The sequence below is a fragment of the Belonocnema kinseyi genome, chromosome 9, assembly GCF_010883055.1.
Source record: "Belonocnema kinseyi isolate 2016_QV_RU_SX_M_011 chromosome 9, B_treatae_v1, whole genome shotgun sequence".
Taxonomy (NCBI): Eukaryota; Metazoa; Arthropoda; class Insecta; order Hymenoptera; family Cynipidae; genus Belonocnema; species Belonocnema kinseyi.
Window position 1 is genome coordinate 65706739 of NC_046665.1, and position 20782 is coordinate 65727520.

At 28.4% G+C, this 20782-nt stretch overlaps 1 protein-coding gene across 4 annotated transcripts in view; it reads left to right on the forward strand.

Annotated features, from left to right (window-relative positions):
* Nucleotides 1–20782, forward strand: part of LOC117179400 (E3 ubiquitin-protein ligase TRIP12) — a 64170-nt gene that overhangs the window by 14266 nt on the left and 29122 nt on the right. For 3 of the 4 annotated variants that reach the window (XM_033371146.1, XM_033371149.1, XM_033371147.1), the window contains exons 4-7: nucleotides 8981–9341; nucleotides 12570–12763; nucleotides 13056–13229; nucleotides 15609–17222. In XM_033371146.1, coding sequence (XP_033227037.1) covers nucleotides 8981–9341; nucleotides 12570–12763; nucleotides 13056–13229; nucleotides 15609–17222 — 2343 coding nt within the window. The remainder of the gene's footprint in view (nucleotides 1–8980; nucleotides 9342–12569; nucleotides 12764–13055; nucleotides 13230–15608; nucleotides 17223–20782) is intronic. The other variant, XM_033371148.1, reaches the window with a different exon arrangement.

Here is a 20782-nt window from a genome sequence, read left to right on the forward strand (position 1 = left end):
GAATCTGAAACAGTTAAAATGTAAATTTTTCAAATATAAATAAACTGTTTTTAAGTTTAGTTTCAATTTGAAATTTGTTAATTCAAAAAATAACAGTTTTGTAATATTTAGCAATTTTTTTAATGTCCATTTACAATGAGCAATTTAGAATCAAATATTCAAAACTAAACAATTTAATATAAATCGTTTGAAAATAGAAAGCCTTGAATCGCTAAAATCGTAAAAACTATTGAAACCTTATTAATTTTATACGACTTGAAATGAAAATAATTGAACTTCCAATTTAAAAAGTGTTCAATTTAAATAAAATTTTTAATCTTTCTAACCTAAAATTGCTTAAAATGATATAATTTTACAAATTTATTGATTCAGCCTTACAGTTTAACGGCATTTAATTCAAAATTGATCAATTGAAAATTGTTAGGTTTCTATTTTATATCCCTAAATTATTGAGCGTTTTAATTGACAAAATTTTAAGCTTGAATTTTAATAGATTAGAATTCAATAGAGTTTAAAGGAAAAAAATATCACCTTCAAGAGCTCGAATTTTTTAATTTCAGTGGCCGTGACAAATTTTCGCAAGACGGGTAAAAATCGGAAATTTTGTCTTCCAATAATAAAATGGCCACCCTGTACTCTACTATTTAAAATGAAACTTCTTTTTTATCATCTTCAATAAACTTTAATTCAAAAAATTAACATGTTAAATATGGAAATTATATAAAAATTTGTTTGAGTTATTATTTGAACTCCTGGGCATTATAACAGAATTTGAAAAATTAATTTTTTTCTTTGTAATATTATAAGTGGATTATTCGACAATGCATTGTAAAATGTACCATTTTTATAAATCTATATATTTACAAAGACTGGAAAACCCTTATTTATAACGATCTTGCAAATTTGTATACTTATTCCGATTTTAATTCTACGCCGGAGTAACGTCCAGGCGTAAAACCCTATTTTTCTTCGTAACCTAACAGATAATGGTATCCACACAAGCCTTATTGAACGCTTATTTTTTCAAATAAATAATATGTCCTTTTTTTAAACCTAAAGGTGTTTAAAGAAAAAAAGGTAAACTTTCTTTTTAACATAAAAAATTCTTTAATTAATTCAACGTTTAAAAGCGATCGATTTTTGGGTTGGGGCAGATAAGAATAAATGCTCTCAATGTCAGTTTTTTTTTCTTTAATAATTTCACTACTTCATTTCTCGGCTTTTCTTTCTTAGGATATTTTATTAAATTATTTAGACATGAGAATGAATTTTTTTATACCATTTTCCGTATTTTGTAATCCCTGTATTGTACTTGTCTCGATCAAGTAAAAAATGTTTGCGATTTTAAGTTTTTAATTGAAAATCCTAATAAAAGCTTCCTGATTCTTTCCAAATTAGAAGGGTTTCCAAAGTCGGAAGCTTCGATTTTTTATTGCTATCAAATTTTGTTACGAGTTTAGAGCTTAAAAAATTTTGATTAAATCTAATCTCGAGACTTTTAAATTTTTGTCAAAATTATTCTTGCAAGTATTTTCTTCAAACTAAAATAAATATTTATTTTCTACAAAGATCTTCGTAGATTTTTGAATATATCCTGTCCTCTGGGTTCTTTTACGTTCCCCAGATTCATTGATAAAGGAAATGCAAGCAGTACATTCATACACAAAAGATAAAGTAATATTCTGCTGATTGAATTAATTTAAATTATTCTAGTTTGTGAAAATTGTTGTGTATGTGTTGCTCGTCCTTGGTCTTTGCAGGTTTAAGGACCTAAATTTTAACCATTTTAAATATTGTTGCACGTACCTAACTCTGAGAAACTGCATACCATTCGACCCTTATATACTAGTTCCTACTAATTTAATTATATATACTTCATAGAACATTTTATTAGAGAATATTAAAATTTATAATGGCGGTTTGTTATGATTCAGCGTGAATTTGTAACAATTCTAGGCCTAGTTGCATTTTTAACCAAAAAATATCTAAAAGTGGAGGAGTTACCTGTTCATTAATTAAAATTAATTCCATTACCAAAAAAATGTACGAAACAGTTAAATTTGTACCAAATAGTTCAATTTTATACCAAACTGTTGAATTTACAAATTAAAAAGACGAATTTTCCATAAAGTAGTGGAATGAGCAACTTTCGAGAATATGAATTTGCAACGGAAAAATTAATTAAAAGGTGAATTTTCAACAAAAAATATAATAGTTAATATTTAAGAAAAAAAGATTTTAATTCAAGATACAAAGCAGTTCGATTCAACCAAAAAAGACGATTTTCATACAAATACTTGATTTTGTAACCAAAAAGTAGAATTTTCAACAAAATGCATAAATTCTAAACCGAATAGTTGAATTTCCAACCAAGAAGATTAATTTTCTACCTAAAAGACATTTCATTGATAAAAATTTTTTCAATAGAAAAATTAATTTTTGACACAACATATTAATTTTGTACAAAATTGTTGAATTTCCAAATCAAAGAGACGGATTTTCTATAAAACTATTGAATTCCCTAACCGAAAATAGTTCTTTCGACCATGGAGTTTAATTTTTAACCTAAAAAATGAATTTTTAACGAGTAATGTAATATTTGGTATTTCAACATAAAAAGATTTTAAATCTAAAACAAAATCAGTTGGATTGAATCAATAGATATGAATTTTTAATACAATTTTAGATTTTCTACACAAAAAGTTAAGTGTTTAACAAAATATATAAATTTCTAACTGAATAGTTGAATTTTCATCCAAGAAGACATTGCACTGAGAAAAATTTATTTTCAATTACAAAAAAAAAATTTCGACAAAAGATATTAATTTTGTACAAAATTGTTGAATTTTTAAGCCAAAGAGATGAATTTTTAGCATAAAAATAAAATTTTTAACTAAAAAACTGATGTTCTTAAAAAAAAACACGATTTTCAACAAAATACATACATTTTCAACCCAGTGCATACATTTTCTATTAAATTCTGTTGATTTTTTAAGCCGAAAGTACATATTTTCGACAAAATATATAAATTTTCAGGAAAAAAAGTTCATTTTCTACTGAAACACATTAATTTTTAACCAACAGTTGCATCTTTAACAAAAAAAAGAGATTTCTACAGATAGAGATGAATTTTCAAACCAAAAAGATCATTGTTCAACATAATAGTTAAAATTTTCATTTAAAAAATGTGTTAGTCCAGAAAGCAAAAATTTAATCGATTTATAGAATTTTCAATGAAGTTCAGTTTGAACACTCGAAAAATTGTATGATAATATTTTCACACTATTTTTTAACATTTGTGACACTATTTACACTATTTTATATCCCTAAAGTGAGGCAGAAGCCTGCCGTTCTGATCGGCAGAATTGCACTTTTATTTAAGCTCTTTAGAAATATTTACCGCAGACCTCTACAAATACAAATGTTTTTAACAAAACTTTTACACTGAAACAGATTTTCGAGTTTTATTTTTTTCTTTACAGCTAATAATAATAATTATAAAAAAATTCTAGCCGAAGTAGTTAAGGTTGTATAAAAAAAATCTTCGGAGCATATTTCATATTTAAATTTTAACATGTGAATTTGAAAATTAAAAAATTAAATGAACTTACCTAAATTTGTTAGACATGTGTTAATCGTGCATGCAATTCTCATTTACCTGAGTTGAATTAAAACTGCAATATTGCACTTGAAAATTAGCCTTAAGATTATTGTTACCAACGTCAGGTGCACAAAAAAGCATTTCTCATCATGAGAATGTTGTAAAATGTAGTTGATGTGAAGTCGCCTTAAGGACTGTTCAGTGTTTTTGAGACAATCAAGGAAACCATTTTTGGGAATAATGGTAGTCCCAAAATGGATTTAGAAAGTGATTAAAAAATCTAAATTCTTAGTACGAATTTAATTATTATCAAGAGTTGCAAAGTCATCATCAAATTTCAGTATTGAATATTGATTAAAAGCCCAGAATTTATATCTGCGACGAAGGTAATAATATCTGATAAATTTAAAAAAATTAAATATTAGTTAATAATAATATTTAGCTATAATATTTTTAAATTCAGAGTTATTGAATTAATATCCAACTAATAAAATTCTATTATGTTCCGAAAAATTCCAATTTTTTTAGAAGAGAAGGTGTGCTGTGAGGATTAAAGTTTTTAGAATTAAAAGTGTTTAAATTACATTTTCAAAATCAAAAACATTTCAATTTAGAATTCCCGATTAAAAAGCATTTCAATAATATATGAAGGCATTTAAAAGAACACCGATAAAATCAATTACGACTCAATTTAAAGTCTTACGCAATTTCAACGCGTCAAATTGAAATAAGTTTTAATTTCCGATTTAGAATCAGAATTCCTACTCATGTTTTTTTGCCTAAAATCAGATTTTATTTTGAAATCAAAAGGAGGAAAACTTTGTAGGGGTGTCATCTTAGAAAAAATCCTATTTTTGGATCACTCTAATATGTATTTTGAAATCGAAAATTATTTTAATTTGTATGTGAATATTAAATTTAGTCATTTTTTAATAACTTCTTCCCGTTTTGAAATACTCGAGGGGCTAATCACTATCAAATCTGAGTTATAGCGGAATTTGTTTTTCAGAACGAGGACGAATAATTCTGACTTCCAGCTCGATGAAATAATTATAATTTCAAATCAATATTTTCGACGGTCCATTAATCTAGCACCTTCAGAACCGAATTTCGAAATTCTTCGTAGCTCAGAATTTTGAGATTTTTTTTGTGCGCCATATAAAATTTTTGGGCTCTTACTTTTTTCGTAAAATTAGTTTTCTTGTGGAGGTGCTACCTTACTTAAACCTAGCACTTCCACATCCAAAATACCAAATAATAAAAATTCAATTACACCCGAGTTTTTGGTGAACTTTCAAATAAGCAAATAAATTAATTGTTCAATTGGAATAATCAAATTTTCAGCGAAAGAAAATTTTTCATAATAAAGAAAGCCAATATTAAAAAAGCAGTTACATTTTCAAACGGATTTATAAATAAAATGATGAATTTGTAACGAGAATAATATTTTTGACCAGAAAAATAAATTTTCAACTGGGAAGATCAATTTCTACCAAAAAAGGTGAATTTGCATTTAAAGTGATAAATTGTCAACAAAAAATTTGATGATTAAATTTTCAGGTGAAACAATGTTCAACCAAACTAATACGTAATTTACTCGATTGCAATGTGAAAATTTATTTCAAACATTTAAAAATTTTTCTAAATTTGAATTTTAAGTAAGAAAAAAGTAGCGCAAGTAGGTCAAAGGCACAAGAAAAAAAACTACAAATTGTGACAAAATGAAATACACTTCCCGCGCCAAATATAAAACCCAGGACAATTCCTCGATTTTCCCGGATTTTTTCAAGTTCCCGAACGATTCCCGGATTTCCTTAAATTTCCTCACAGTAGACACCCTGTCATTGTATTTTTATTCATCAATAATTGATTATTACTTTATTAGATTTAAATATTTGATCGGTGGTTTCCATTTTTTCATTAAAAAAATCAAAATGAACAAATACACAAAAACTAGTAATTATGTCTTACTCCCCAGCAAATGTTGTGATTTTTGCTTTATTTTTCAACGTTACATATTTTACAAAATTGATTATAATTGTTACTCTCTGATTGTTTAAAATAGTACGAGATAAAAATTCATACAGTTAACACAACTTTTTCATTGACGCGTTTTTCCCCTTGAAAATATTAGAAATACTCTGCAGTCGATTTACTGTTGTGCCGCGTGACGTCGCGTCAACTCGTTTGCACACGCAAAATGTCGCTTTATGAGACAGCGCGATACACTATTTTCGTTATTTCGTACGTTATTCACGTTCCAAAGACTAGTTTCATTCTATTCCTTAAATTTGCGTTCGAGTTACGGAAAATAACTTATTTTCTTTACGCTTCCTACTGATCTTTCTAAATAACGAGTTACATTAAACCTCGCATTAAATTCACAATGATTCCGTATCGCCTTCATTATTTACAGTAATTCTTTGCATTAATTACACTGATTCGAGAGTGATTTGCCCCTCGAAAATACTACAGTAGCTGACTAGAAACCCTGAAATTTAAATTTAATAAAAATTATACTAATTATTTATTAACCCGAAAATTTGATTTACGATCGGAAATTTCTTACTTCTGTCGCAAAATCTCCTTTTTTCTACTTTATCTTCTAATTACTGTATCGTATATGAGAGTCTTTTTTTCACCTAAAGTATAAAAGCGGTTAGGAATTTCCAATGAAGAAGTCAGGATGAAGACATTTTGTTTGAATACTTTGCATCATACAAATAAAATTTTTCGCAATAATGGTGATGCGTTAATTTGGTTTTATGGAAATTTATGCAGAAATTGATTTGAAGGATATTAAAGCATGTTTATTATATTTTATTTAAATTTTAAAAGAACATTGAAAATTTCTCTACTTTTGCAATATCTTTTAAAAAATTAACCTTCATCCTGACTCATTTTATGGAAAATTCCGATGGCTTGTGACTTATTTAAACGAACAAATATTAAATCAGGGGTTGCTACAATTTATAAAATTCCAGAAAGTCACGTAATTACAGAATGTCGGGGAAACCCTGAAAGAGTCCGGGTATCAACAGATTACGTAAGCCCCCCCCCCCCAGATACACCCACCCAACCACACGACATGCTTCCGCAATGCACACACATACAAAATATTACTAAGCATTCAAAAACTTAAAGAACCTGAAAAAATTAAATATTAGGAACATATAATTTTATGTTTTTCTTTCTTTTTTTTTTGAGAATTCATTTTCTGGTTAAAAAATTTATAATTTGATTGATAATTCAACAATTTTATTTAAAAAGTCATTCTTTTTCTTTGAAAATTTAACTCTCTTCTTGAAGATTAAACTATTTTGGTGAAAAATTCAACTATTTTGCTGAAAATTCACCTTTTTTGGAAAATTTGTCTTGGCATAAAAATGTTACTGTTTAATTGGAAATTAATCTATTGGGTTAAGAACTCAACTATTTTATTGGAAAATTTCACTATTTTGAAATTGTTTCTTCTTGGTAGAAATGTTATCTTCTTGGTTAAAAATTCATCTGTTTGATTGAAATTGATTATTAAAACTAAATTTTATTAGTTTCAAAATTAATTTTTTTCAACTGAAGATTTGAGTTTTCTACTTTAAAGGTTCATCATTTTAGATCAAAATTAATTTTCGTTTGACGAAAATTCGGCTTTTTTAGGTTGTGGATCAACAATTCTCTTGGAAATTAATTTCTTTTGTTAAAACTGCATTTTTCAGCTTTAAAACTTAAATCTTTTTAGAAAATTCGTCTCTTTTGCTTCAATATTCATCATTTTTGACGAGATTTTGTCTTTATTGATTGAAAGTCTTTCTTGGTTGAAAAATAAATTTTTATGTCTAAAAATTCGTCTTTGTTTAAAAACTTAATATGTTTTGGTTGACGATATAACCAGTTTGTTGAAAAATCGTAGTTTTTTGGTCTTGATTTAAAGTTATGTTTTTTGTGGAAATTTAAACCATTACACTTTTCTTAAGAATTCACTTTTTTTTATTGGTTCATCTTTTTGGTTGAAAGTTTAACTATTTTGTTGAAAATTCTTTTCTATAGCTAAAAATCAATTTCTTAATCTGAGATTGTATCTAGTTCATTTTTGCTTAAAAATCGATATTTTTTGGTAGAAATGTATTGATGTATTTTGTTTTAAATTCAACAATTCTGTTGCAAATTAAGTGTTTTTTTGTTTGTTTAAATTGCATATGTTTAGGCTGAAGATTTAATTTGTTTAGAAAATTCGTCCTTTTCGCTATAGTATAATTTTATTTTATAGTTTTTTTATTTTTATTGAGAATTCATCTCGTGATCAAGAATTTTATATTTGATTAAAAATTCATGTATTTTGTTGAAAGTTCGACATTTTTCTCTAGAAAAGTAATCTTTTTAATTAGAAATTTATTTCATTCGTTTAAAATTTAACTGCTTTGCTGAAGTCAGATTTCTCATTTATTTTTTTTAAAGTACTATTTGTAATGAAAGCTTATCTTTTTTTAGGTGAAATTTTTTGTTAAAAATAACTTTTAACTTAAATTTAATCTTTTTTAGGTGCAACTTCATGTATTTTGTTGAAAATTTTGTGTTTGTTGGTAGAAAATTAATCTTTTTGGATACTAATTAATATCTTCTCCTCTCGTCCTTCATAAGAAAACGTAAAATTTTACAAACCACCCTCCTCCTCCAAATCATCTTACGTAATTTGTGGATGACCCCTTATAAAATTTTTTACGACTGTTGTCACTCAAAATATTAAAGATCAATGCAGAAACATATACTTTTCCTCTCATCAATATTATTAATCTCCTCGGTATAAGGTTGTTTTTATTGTAAAAAGAAACATTTATAACGGTAGGGAAAATGAAAAATTGCAAGAAATATTCAGGGAATTTCGAAATTGGAATAACTCTTATATAATTAACATTAAACGAACATAAGCAATCGGAAATGTAGTTTTGATTAACATTTAACACCCAGTCTGTGATTGCTGCTAAATTAGTCGGAGGGGGGGGGGGGATTGTGTTCGGGAAAATCCCGGGAATTTCAAATTGCCTGCTCAGTAGACACCCTGGTATTTTAAACTCACTATAATCTTAAGCCTCAAATAATAAATAATTAGGATAAAAAGTTACCAGAGGTAATATTGGTGGCACACTTACCACTTTTTTTTTAAAATCAAGGTTGGGAAGCAATTTGAATCTCATGGCTTATCCTTGTATCAAAGATAAGATTACACACGTCTTTTAATCACGTTCACCAATTATGAGACTCCTTATCAATTGTCATTATTCAGTATCATTCGCAATTCTCACACTCATTTTCTTTATAAATAACTGATTATAATTGACAAAATAAGCAATAACCAATAATAAATGGGAATTTTCTGTTCAGGAAGTAAAACTCAAAGTGGAAGTGGTGGTAGTAGTGGCTGTTTGAACGGCAGTACGAGTAGTCAAGCTTTTGGTGTGAAGTCAAGCATCAGAGTGGGTAACGCAGCCAGCAACTCTGTGGAGAGTAGTGGGGGGGCGTTGGCACATGAGGGGGCAGGCACCAGTGGCACAACAGCTACATCCACTGGCAATACGTCTGTGTCTGCCGCCACTGCCAACCCTACACTCTCAAATTCTACGCACAAACATTTGCTGCGTTCCAGGGTCAAACTTTCAGCCGACCAGTCAAAGGACTGGCCATCCAAGGCTTCCGGAAAACATCACAAGAAAGATTCATCGTCTAGTTCCTGTTCCAGCTCTAGGTAAAAAAAAAATCCGAATTCTCCTAGGTAAAAATGAAAGGTCAAGGGAAACCTGGAAATCAGGAAATTTTTGTGGCCTGGAAAAATCAGAGATTTAGAAGAAGAAAAAATGACAAAGGTGGGGGAATTTCTGTAAGGTGCACTTCAAGTAATTGCCAAAAATAATCAGGGCTACCGCACATTCACTTGTAGCCAATTTTTAATCATTTTCTAAGTTAGACGCTATTGTCACTTTTTTAATGAAAAGGTCACTTACTTCATTATCTTCATTAGAACTGAAGATGGTAAAGTTGTATATTTATATACAAAAAAAAATATATATATATATATATAAAAATATTACTTATATTCTGCAATTGTTTTCAACGACAATTTGTTTAGCAATTTTTAAACTACCATCATGAATTCTTCCAGATTTTTTCTATTATTTTTTCCAAAAAAAAGTACGTACCAAAGTTCACTGACGTTGAAAGTTGTTAAATTTCCTTACTTTTTATCAGATTTTCGAGTCTGTAAGCTATATATTTTTTCACATAATCGATTATTGAGCTGCCATTTTTTCTTGAATTACTCTGTTAACGTCAATGTTAGGGGACTCAAATTAATTTAAGCCTATACCTATTTCAGAATTTTCTTAAAATCTTCTGAAATTTTTAAGGGCATTTTAAAAGATTCCAAGAAATTTTGAAGGCATTTCAAAGCTTTTAGTTTTTTTTTTTTTTGATATCAAGGAACTTTCAAGAGCTTTAAAAATTTCCAAGGCATTTCAAAGGATTTTAAATATTTTCGGGGTTTTCAAAAGATTCTCAGGAATTTTGAATTGAATTCAGTAATTTAATTGGATTTTAAAAGATTTGAGGGTATTTTTGAAAATTCCCAAAAAAATGTAAGAGCTTTAAAAAGTTGCAAGGATTTTAAAGAGATTTCAAGAGATTTCAAGAGATATGAAATATTTTTGCGAATTTTAAAAGATTCCAAAGAATTTTCAATAGATTTTAATCATTTCAAGGGATATCGAAAGATTAAAAATATTTTTGTGTATTTGAGAAGATTCTAAGAATTGATTTCAATCATTTGAAGGTATTCCAAATGATTTGAGAGATTTTAGGGTATTTTGAAGAATTTCAATGAGTTCTCAAAGGATTTAAAATATTTTAGGGTAATAAAAACAGACCTTCTTAAGAGATTTAAACATTTTCAAGGAATTTCCAAGGATTTTAATGATTTTAAGAGATTTAAAACATTGTCACGCGGATTTAAAAATTTTCCTACATGTTTGGAAATAATAGAGTGATTTTAAAGCAGCTATAAGATTTTTAAATATTTGAAAAGCTCGAGGTATTTCAATAAATTTTCCTGTATATCACGAAATGTGATAAAATTTCATATAAATTCATGGGACTTCATAATATTTCAACGGATTTTAATAAATTTATCCACAAGAATTGAAGGCTTTTAAAGATTTTCAAATATTTCAAAGCATTGCCAAAGATTTATAAGATTGTATGATATTATAAAAGATTCTAAAGAATTTTCATTTGATTTCAATAATTGAAAGGTATATTCTAAATTTTTGAAGATTTCACTTTAATTAAAAATGTAAAGAAAGTTCTAAGTGCTTTAAAAAATATCAAAAGATATTAAAGAATTTAAAACATTTTAATATATTTTTGAAAAGTCCAAGTTATTTTCAAAAGCTTTAAAAAGTTTAAAGGGATATCAAAAGATTTTTGAAATATTTTAACAGTATTTTGAAAAAGGTCCAGGAATTTGACAAATTTCAAAGGATTTCGAAATTTTTTTTAGGATTTGAAATATTCTAGGGTATTTTAAAATATTCCAAGGAAATTTCAACTGATTTCTGTAATTTAACGGGATTTCAAAGAATTTGAAAGATCTTAATTTTTGTTGTTGATAATAGTACAACTGTTTGTTTGAAAATTCAACAATGTTGTTGAAAAGTCATACTTTTTGGTTAAAAATTATACTGTTTTGTTTAAAATTTAACTACTTCGTAGAAAAATTATTTTTGGATCAAAATTTAAATTTTCGTGTTGCAAAATGAACTGAAATCTTTTCTGGATGAACATTCAAATTGAAAAAAATGGTCATTTTTTATTTAAAATTCATCTGTTTTACTACAAATTTCATCTTTCTTGGGTAAAAATGCAACTATTTGGTAGAGAATTCAACCATTTTGTTAAAAATTTATCCTTTTTGCATTTAAAAAAATGGCTTTTTGGATTGAAAATTCAACCGCTTTTTTGAAATTTTATCTTTTTGATTTAAAAAATCATGTTTTTTAGTATAACTTTTATTTATTTTTTTTAATGAAAATGTAACTTTTAGGTTAAATTTTTTTTTTCGATTTTTGAGTATTCAGCTGTTGTGTTTGAAAGATTTGGTTGAAAGTTCTATTTTCTTGAAAATTAAACTTTATTAATTGATAATTAAACTGCTTGGGTAAAACTTTAGTTGAAAAGCCTTATTTTACCTTGAAATTAATTTTTTGCTGAAATGTCATTAATTTTTGTTTATAAATTGAATTTCTGTAGAGAAAATTCGTCTTTTGTCTGGAAGGTTCAATAATTTAGATAAACTTTTATTTCTTTATCGAGTAAAAAATCTTTATTTTTTAAAAATTCGTCTTTTCGGTTTTAAAACTCTTTTGTTTTTACATAAATTTCATCTTTGTGGATTGGAATATAAACTATGACACTTATTTGTTGGGAATTTACCTTTTTAGATTGAAAATTCAACTATTGTCTTAAAATTTTTATTATTTTGTTGGAAATTCAAATGTTTTGTTAAAAGCTATCTTTAATTGTAAAAAGTACATTTTTTGTTTAAAATAAATAAATCAGTTTGAGCATTTTAAATTTGTATCTGAAACTCTGTTTTATTTCGTTTATATAAGATTTTATGTCAAAAGTAGTACAAGATTAAAATGCTGGTATTTAAATATTAATATCAAGGAAAATGAAAATTAGTCAAGGAAAAATCAAAGAATTTTGCAAATGAAGTTCTCGGACAACTTGCCTAAAATTTACAGATCGAGTGAATTGAAGATCATGATTGAACTGAAGAACTGAACTGCAATGTTTACGAAACTACGGCAAGATTCGTAGTTTTGTACACGATTAAAACCCGAAAAAGATATTTTTTTACTATAATGAATTATCGTGAAAGTATTGAATCTATTATAATATTTTTTTTGTTTAATTACAGACATCGTTCATCGTCACGAGCACGAAAAGCAGCTGCCGAAACTGCTTCCGGAGGAGGAGGTACTTTAATTCCAGGAGGTGAAGTTGTTTCGAATAGCACAAGCGCGACCTCGGTTTCATCTTCAGCCCCCAGCAGTCAATTGACATCCAGCACAACTGGAGAAGAATCAGCATCGACTGCTAATCCCGCTACTGGTAAGTCATTTCATTAATGACGGAGGAAAACTTGAATTGCTTATCTAATCTTGAATCAGTTGTTCGCGATAAAAGTAAAATGATTCCGTACGTTCTTTGTCTTACTAACAAGAGTGTTTGTATACAGTATAAAGCATAAATATTGTGGTCTGTAGCTTACTATTTGAGACTATCTGGAGCTTTAAACGTGGAGTTTGGAAATTAATCTAGAAAATATCCTACAGTTTTTGAGGAAGCGTCGTGTTTTACTTGATATTAATAGTCCCGAAATTCGATTTTTTTCAATACAAAGCAAGTGGAGGCCCATCTGGTATGTCAGCAACCACAGGGGACAGCGAAAGCGACGATGGCGAAGTTGGAAGACTCCAAGCACTGCTCGAAGCAAGAGGCCTGCCACCTCACGTATTCGGAGCTCTCGGACCTCGAATGCAGCATCTGCTCAACAGAAGTATGGGTGCAAGTTCTGGTAATTAATTACTCCTGAACGAAGCAAATGAAACGTCAAATCTTGTTCTTTTTTCTTTTTAATTTATTCGTTCAAAATTGCGTTCTTCTAATTTCATTATTCAGGGTTGCTACAGTTCGGGGAAAGTTTTATTTTGTTGAAAATTCCACGATTTTTTTAGTCATTCTTTTTAGTTGAACATTTACCTGTTTTGTTAAAGATTTGTCTTTTTGTGTTGAAAATGCACATTTTCTGTTCGTGAATTTAACTAGTTTGTAGAAAGTTCGATTTTTTTACATGAAGATTCAACATTTGTGATAAAATTTTTGTTTTTACTGACTGAAAAATCTTTCACGATTGAAAATTCAACTATTTTATTGAAATTTTTTCATGTTTTAAAAATATCTCTTATTTTAAACATTTTTTCTTTTTGTAAATAAAAATTCATCTGTTTGGTTTCGCAATAATATGTTTTGGTTCACAATTTAACTATTTTGTTAAAAAATAGTCTATTTTAATTGAGATTTTTTGTGGAAAATTTAAATATTTATTTGAATTTTTTTACTGGTTGAAGATTTATCATTTTAGTTGAAGCCACTTTTTTGTTGTTGAAAATTTTAATATTTTGTTAAATACTTTTTTTAAAATTAATTTCTTGATCTGAAAACTTAACAAATCCATGTTTTGTTGTAGAATTTTAATTTTCTTGTTGAAAAATTGCTTGTTTAAAATTAATTTCTTTAGTTAAAAATTGAATATTTTGTTGAAAATTTTTCTTTATAGTTTAAAAAATCATCTCTTAGTGTAAAAATTTCATCTTTTTATTGCTAAAAGTTCAAATACTTGGTTGCAAAATAATTTGTTCTGGTTGAAAATGCACCTTTTTTTTATTGATGACTTATCATTTTAGTTAAATACCCTTTTTTATGTTGAAAATTTCAATATTTATTTGAAATTTTTCTGGTTAACGATTCATCATTTTAATTGAAACCTCTTTCTTTGAAAATTTAACTATTTTGTTTAAAATTATTTTTTTATTATGAAAATGAATTTCTTTAACTCAAAATTTATCTATTTTTTGAGAATATTGATGTTCTTGGTGAAAAATTCATCTTTTTCCTTTAAAATTAATTTCTGTGGTTAAAAGTTGAACTATTTTGTTGAAAAATCGTTTTTAAAAATTGAAAATTATATTTTTCACTGAGAATATAACTATACCTTTTTTGGTGGAAAATAGATCTTTTCTAGTTAAAAATTAAGATATTTTGTTGAGAATTTATCTTTTGGGTAGAAAATTAATCTTCTTAATTGAAGATTTACCATTTTTGTTAGAAAAGTACCTTTTTGGTTGATAATTTATTTCTTTAGTTGAAAATTGAACCGTTCTTGTTGAAATTTTTTTTATTTAAGATTAACTTTTTAAAAAGAAATTTAAACATTCTACTTTTCCTGAAAATTCATATTCGTTTGTTAAGAATTCAACGATTTGCTTAAAAATGCATGTATTGTGTTGAAAATTCATCTTTACGGTCGAAAATTTAGTTTGTTTAAAATTAGTTTTTTTATTGAAAATTGTTTATAAATGAAAACATAATTATTCAATTTTCTGTTGCAAATTGATCTTTTGTAGTTGAAAATTCAACTTTTTGGTTGAAGGTTTGTCTTTTTTTGTTGTTAGAAAGTTAATCTTCTTAGTTAAAAGTTCATCTTTTTGGTTGTAAATTAAACTATTTTGTTGAAAATTCGTTTTATGTAGTTCGAAATTTAATTATTTTGTTGAAAAATAGTTTTTAAACACGCAAATTAGTTTTTTTAAATAAAAATTTAATTACTCAACTTTTTTGTAGAAAATTGATCTTTTTTGGTTGATAATTCACCTATTTGGTGAGAATTCATTTTTTAAAATGAGTTTTTTCAACTGAAAATTGAACTATTCTTTTTTAAGTTGCTAATTGATCTTTTTTGGTTGAAAATAGAACTATATGGTTCCAAAGTTTCTTCTTTTTGGTTGAAAAATTAACTATTTGGTTAAAAATTCTATATGTCTGAGCTGTAATATATGTTCATTTACTCTTTTTATTATACATTTTTTTACATAAGATCTTTTAATCTATGTATATGATGTTACTAAAAGTCTCAGAGAAATTTAGAAACAAACCATTTTACGTTAACATTATTGACCTTCTAGATTTAAGGTGTGTTTATACCTGAAAGAAAAATGTATAACGTCAGGAAATTTGAAAACCCTAGCAACCCTGTTATTGTGGTCTTCAATTAACTTCCCTTTATTGAGTTCTTTACCCAATCCAATTTAAAATCTACGTTTTTAATTACCAACTTATTTCATTCTTGTATTCAAAAATCAAAACCTATATTTGCGAATTTTCTTTTTGTTTTCAGCTGCAAAAGCACAACAACTCTTGGCTGGATTGCAAGCTGTGGACGATGAGGGAGAACAGCTCCAAGCAGTCATAGGAATGGGAGAAATTCTTGTCATGGGAAACGAAGACACCCTGCCAGGATTTCCAGTGAAACAAGTCGTTGCCGCTCTAATAAATCTTCTTGGAATAGAGCACAATTTCGTCATAATGACCCACGCCTGTCGTGCATTGACCTACATGATGGAAGCCCTTCCCCGATCTTCTACAGTCGTTGTTGATGCCGTGCCAGTTTTCCTGCAAAAACTGGAGTCGATCGAGTGCATGGACGTTGCTGAACAATGTCTCACCGCCCTCGCAATGTTGTCCCGAAGACACAGTAAAACAATCCTTCATGCTGGCGGTGTCTCCGCGTGTCTGAAGTTTGTTGACTTCTTCAACATCACAGCGCAACGAGCCGCTTTGACAATTACCGCCAATTGTTGTCAAAATCTCCACCCCGACGATTTTCATCTCGTCGCCGAAAGTCTCTCCCTCCTCACGAGCCGACTTGCAAATCAGGATAAGAAAAGTGTCGAGTGCGTGTGCCAGGCCTTCAGTAGATTGGTCGACAGTTTCCAGCACGACCCGGTGATGCTTCACAAAATCGTGAATGCAGAACTCTTGCAGAATCTACAGCAGTTGCTCATGATCACTCCACCAGTCAACAGCATTGGCAACTTTATCACTGTTCTCAGAATGCTCTCGGCGATTTCCAATCGCTGTCCAGACCTAGCGCAATTACTTCTTCAGCAAAATATTGCATTCACCTTGAGTTATCTTCTGACTGGTTCCCTTGAAGTGAAAACCGAGGACGTGGAACTCGTTCCCCGATCGCCACAAGAATGGTTCGAGATCACTTGTCTCATCGAGGAGCTGATGCCGCCTTTGCCGACCGACGGGATCTTCAGTGTAAATAGTTTACTCGAGAGGACGAGTAGCCAGCAGGAAACTGTCCACTGGGAGTGGCGAGACGAGCGTCACTGCTGTCATCCTTTCAGCACGATCGACTCCCGAATTATAGAGATGGCCTTCCAGAATGGGGAAGATGAGATCTGTCTGTCGACCCTGGGACGCACTTACACGATAGATTTGACTGTGATGAAACAAATTAACGAGGATATGGGAATGGCGAGGAGCATATTCCGGAGAGTCAATACCAATCCGACAGAGGGAAAAAGTCCAACTTGTTCATCGAGTATGGATGTAGTGCCGCCTGTGATCGAAACAAACGAGTGGCTCGTGTCCTTCATTCGAACCCTGTTTTCCGTGTTGTATGAGGTTTACAGCAGTTCGGCGGGACCTGCGGTCAAGCATAAATGTTTGCGAGCTTTGCTTCGAATGGTTTACTACGCGTCGACTGATCTTCTCAAGGAGGTTCTGAAGAATCAGGTTGTGTCGTCTCATATTGCGGGAATGCTTGCTTCGCAAGATTTGAGAATTGTGATTGGAGCATTGCAAATGGCGAGTATCCTGATGAAGAGACTGCCACATGTCTTTGGAGTTCACTTTCATCGGGAGGGCGTTCTTCATCAAGTTCGACAATTGGCTGATCCAGAAATTCCGCTTGGTGTTTCGCCGCCCAAGTGCTCTTCTAGTAAGTAGAGAAAGTCTGTTTTTAACATTTTTAACGATGAAAAGATTTTGCTATACTAGGTTAAACAAATTGCACGAATTCAGGATTTCTATGCTGTCTGGAAAAGGTGGAATTGTCTGGGAATTTTTCAGGGTGGGCCCGATTCTCCCGGGAGATTTCCCGTATTTCATAATTTCGCGCATTTTGTAATTCTTGAAAGTTCCCAACTAGAAAGTATATAATTTTCAAAGTGGTAAGAAGAATTAAACTTCAATGGTTCACAACATTTCTCGCAGTATGTAAAATTCTGCATTTTGGAATGGTAAAAATTACAGTGAGTTTTGATTTGACAAAATCACATCTTTTATTTAAAAAATCTATCTAATCCTTTTAAATGTCACTTGAATAGTAATACATTTATCGTCTTTCAAATTAAAATATTCCAAACTTTAGCACCATTTCGCTATTAAATATTTCAGAATTTCATATTAAAGGCCTTGATAGTCAGTTCTGAATTTAATCATTTGGGATGTAATTATTATAAAGCAATTTCGAATTGAAAAATATAAAATTGTACAATTTCACAAAATTAAATCATAGCAATATTACTTTGTATTCTTTATCTTTAGTTTTTAATTTTCTGTGTAAGGTTTTACAATTATCCGTTTTTTAGGTGAAAAATTAAACAAATAAGTCGTTTCGAATTGAAAAATATTTTATATTCGAAAATTTCTAGAATGAATAATAATGCCAAAGGAAGATTTGATATTAAAAAATTAATAATTGAATTTAAAATAAAAAACGATAAAAATTAAACTATCTGAAATGGATACATCAGTAAATGTACAATTTTGTAATTTTAAAGGGTTACAATTTCAGATTTCTGAATTTTCATGAACCTCGCTAAAATTTTCATTTTTACGTATAATAGGTTTTAATTTTTAATCAAAATTGAATTGTTTCACTTTCGAAAATTATTAAGAGCAATTTAAAAATTAGTAATTTTTAAGCTATTTAAATTTATTTCCAATAATTGAAATTTTAAAGGGTTTAAAAAAGTTTTAATATCACAATTTTTAGTGAATACATTTTTTTCAGATTTAAATAAAATTCGCATTCGTTAAGTTTCAACGTTCGTTAGTAGACATTTTTTCATTTTTAACGTTTCCTATTTAAAATAACTATTTATTTCAAAAGGTTTTTTGTTTTTAGTGTAACTCATTTATTTTTCATTTTAGAAATAGTTATATAATTAGCTTTAATGATAAGTTGAAACTTTATTCTGTAATGACAATTTAAAATTCTAGAATTTCAGAAGCTTTGCCTTTGAAAGATTCAATTTAGTTTTCAATATTAAATTATCAAATTGTAATCGCTTTGAATTTAAATTATTCAAATTAAAAAGTTTTCAATCTTTAATTATTTAATTTTGAGGGCTTTTAATTATAAAGAATATAATTTAAATTCCTCAAAATTTCAAATGATCTTATTTTCAAAATTTGAATCTTAAATATTCAATTTTTTACGTTTTGACATTGTCATTTAACTCCTTTTTCTAATTAAATTGCCCAAAATCGGTCGCGCCTTTTTACATTCTCATCATTTATGATTGAGAAAGTATTAGAATTGTCGGAAATTTGACATCACACTTTTTCAACGGATCTCCACGTTCCGAGACCCCCTGAATCCGAAAATCAGGTTTTCACGATCCATCTGTCCGTCCGTAAAGACAATAACTCTAGAAAAAATGATCGAATCAAATCCATCTTTGGCACACTTTTTCTAGGTCCTAAAAGAAAGGACGAGTTTATTAACCAGACATTTTTGATAAAAATTCAAAAAGTGAGCGCATTTTGAAAATTTTTGAGACCACTTTTTTCTGAATTTGAAAATTCTATGTACGGATATTTTTAATATTGAAAAGAACAAACAATTTATCCTAATAACTTTTTTCGATGAAAAGAAAATTCTCAGAGTTATAGCGTTATAAAAATTTTTTTAATCAACCGAAAGTCAAAATTCAAAATTTGAAGCCGAAAAACGCACGATATAAAAAAAAATCAAGAGAAGAAAAACATTTCTTTTTGAAAGCCCTAAAAGATTACCATAACCAATTTTTGTATTTTCTTCAAAAATCGAAAATTCAAATTTTGATTGCACAAAAAATAATGTAAAATAAAAAATTCCATTTTGTGGACAAACTATGTAGGATTAAAAAAAAATTAACAAAAATGGTTATCCCTAGGCCCTAGGCACGCTCAAACTTGGGAGCGAAGCGAGCCGCGCGCGTATTGCGCGACGAGAATATGCCCGTGATGCGGGCAGATTTTTTTAAATTACAGACGCTTGTAATTTGAAAAATTATTGATAATTCTTTCAACAATATTTAAAACCTTATGTTAAAAAATTGTTTTAATAATGGATTTTTAAATTTGCATATTTTCCTGTAAGTAAATAGAAATTCAGAGACAGAAACGCGGGATTTGCGCGCGTGCATTTACTGCTGATATTTATCTACTTCCGCAATGGATAATACATGTGAAAAAACTGTGGGTTTGGCAATGGAGACGAACATTTAAAAAACAGTGGTCACCCTGATTTTTGTATACCTTGAAAATTGACTGGTTTTAGTAAAAAATTCAAGTGTCTGGATAAAAATTCACTTAGTTTATTGAAAAATCGTTCTTTTTATAATTTTATTTTAAAATTCATCTCCTTGGTTGGAAAATGAGCAATTTTTTTGAAAATTTGTTTTTTCTTTCACTGAAAATTAATTCTGCTTTTACTGCAGATTCAACTATTCCAGTTGCAACTTTAACTATATTTTTGATTTTTTTTTAAATTACCTTTTTTTACTAAAAATGTAACTGTTTACGTTTTTTTTTTAATTATCCTTTTCAGTCGAAATTCGACGTTATTAGAAATTTATCTACTGGGGTTGAAAATTTAAAAAAAAGAGAAATAGAAGACGCTTAGTTAAAAATGTCTCACTTTGTTGGAAAATGTAACTATTCGTTTGAAATATTGGTTTATTTTCGTTAAAAATTAGTTTTTTTACCATTTGAAAATTATATAATTTCAGTTGAAAATTCATCTCCTAGGTTAAACATTAATTTTTAATTAAAAATGTAACTATTCAATTGTTAGTTGATAATTCATCATTTAAAATTCATCTTCTTTAGTGGAAATTAATCTTTTAGTTCAAAATTTAACAATTTCATTACAAATCCATGCATTTTGTTGAAAAATCGTCTGGTAGAAAATTAACTTCAGTGTTTCAAAATTCATCTTTTTGATTGAAAATTCTAATATTTCAGTTAAATATTTATCATGTTAGTTAACAATTCTTGTTTTCGGTTAAAAATTAAACTACTTTGTTGAAAGTGAAACTAAATTTGTTTTAAAAATTATGCTGTTTTTTGTGGAAAATTAATTTTTCTAACTGAAAATTTAACAATTCTGTTTTTAGTTGAAAACTTTAGAGACTAATTCTAGAAATGATTAAATGATGTTTTTAGTATTATCGAGTTAAAATAATTAAAAACTTTTATTTGATAATCCTACTTTTGATATCTTTATTT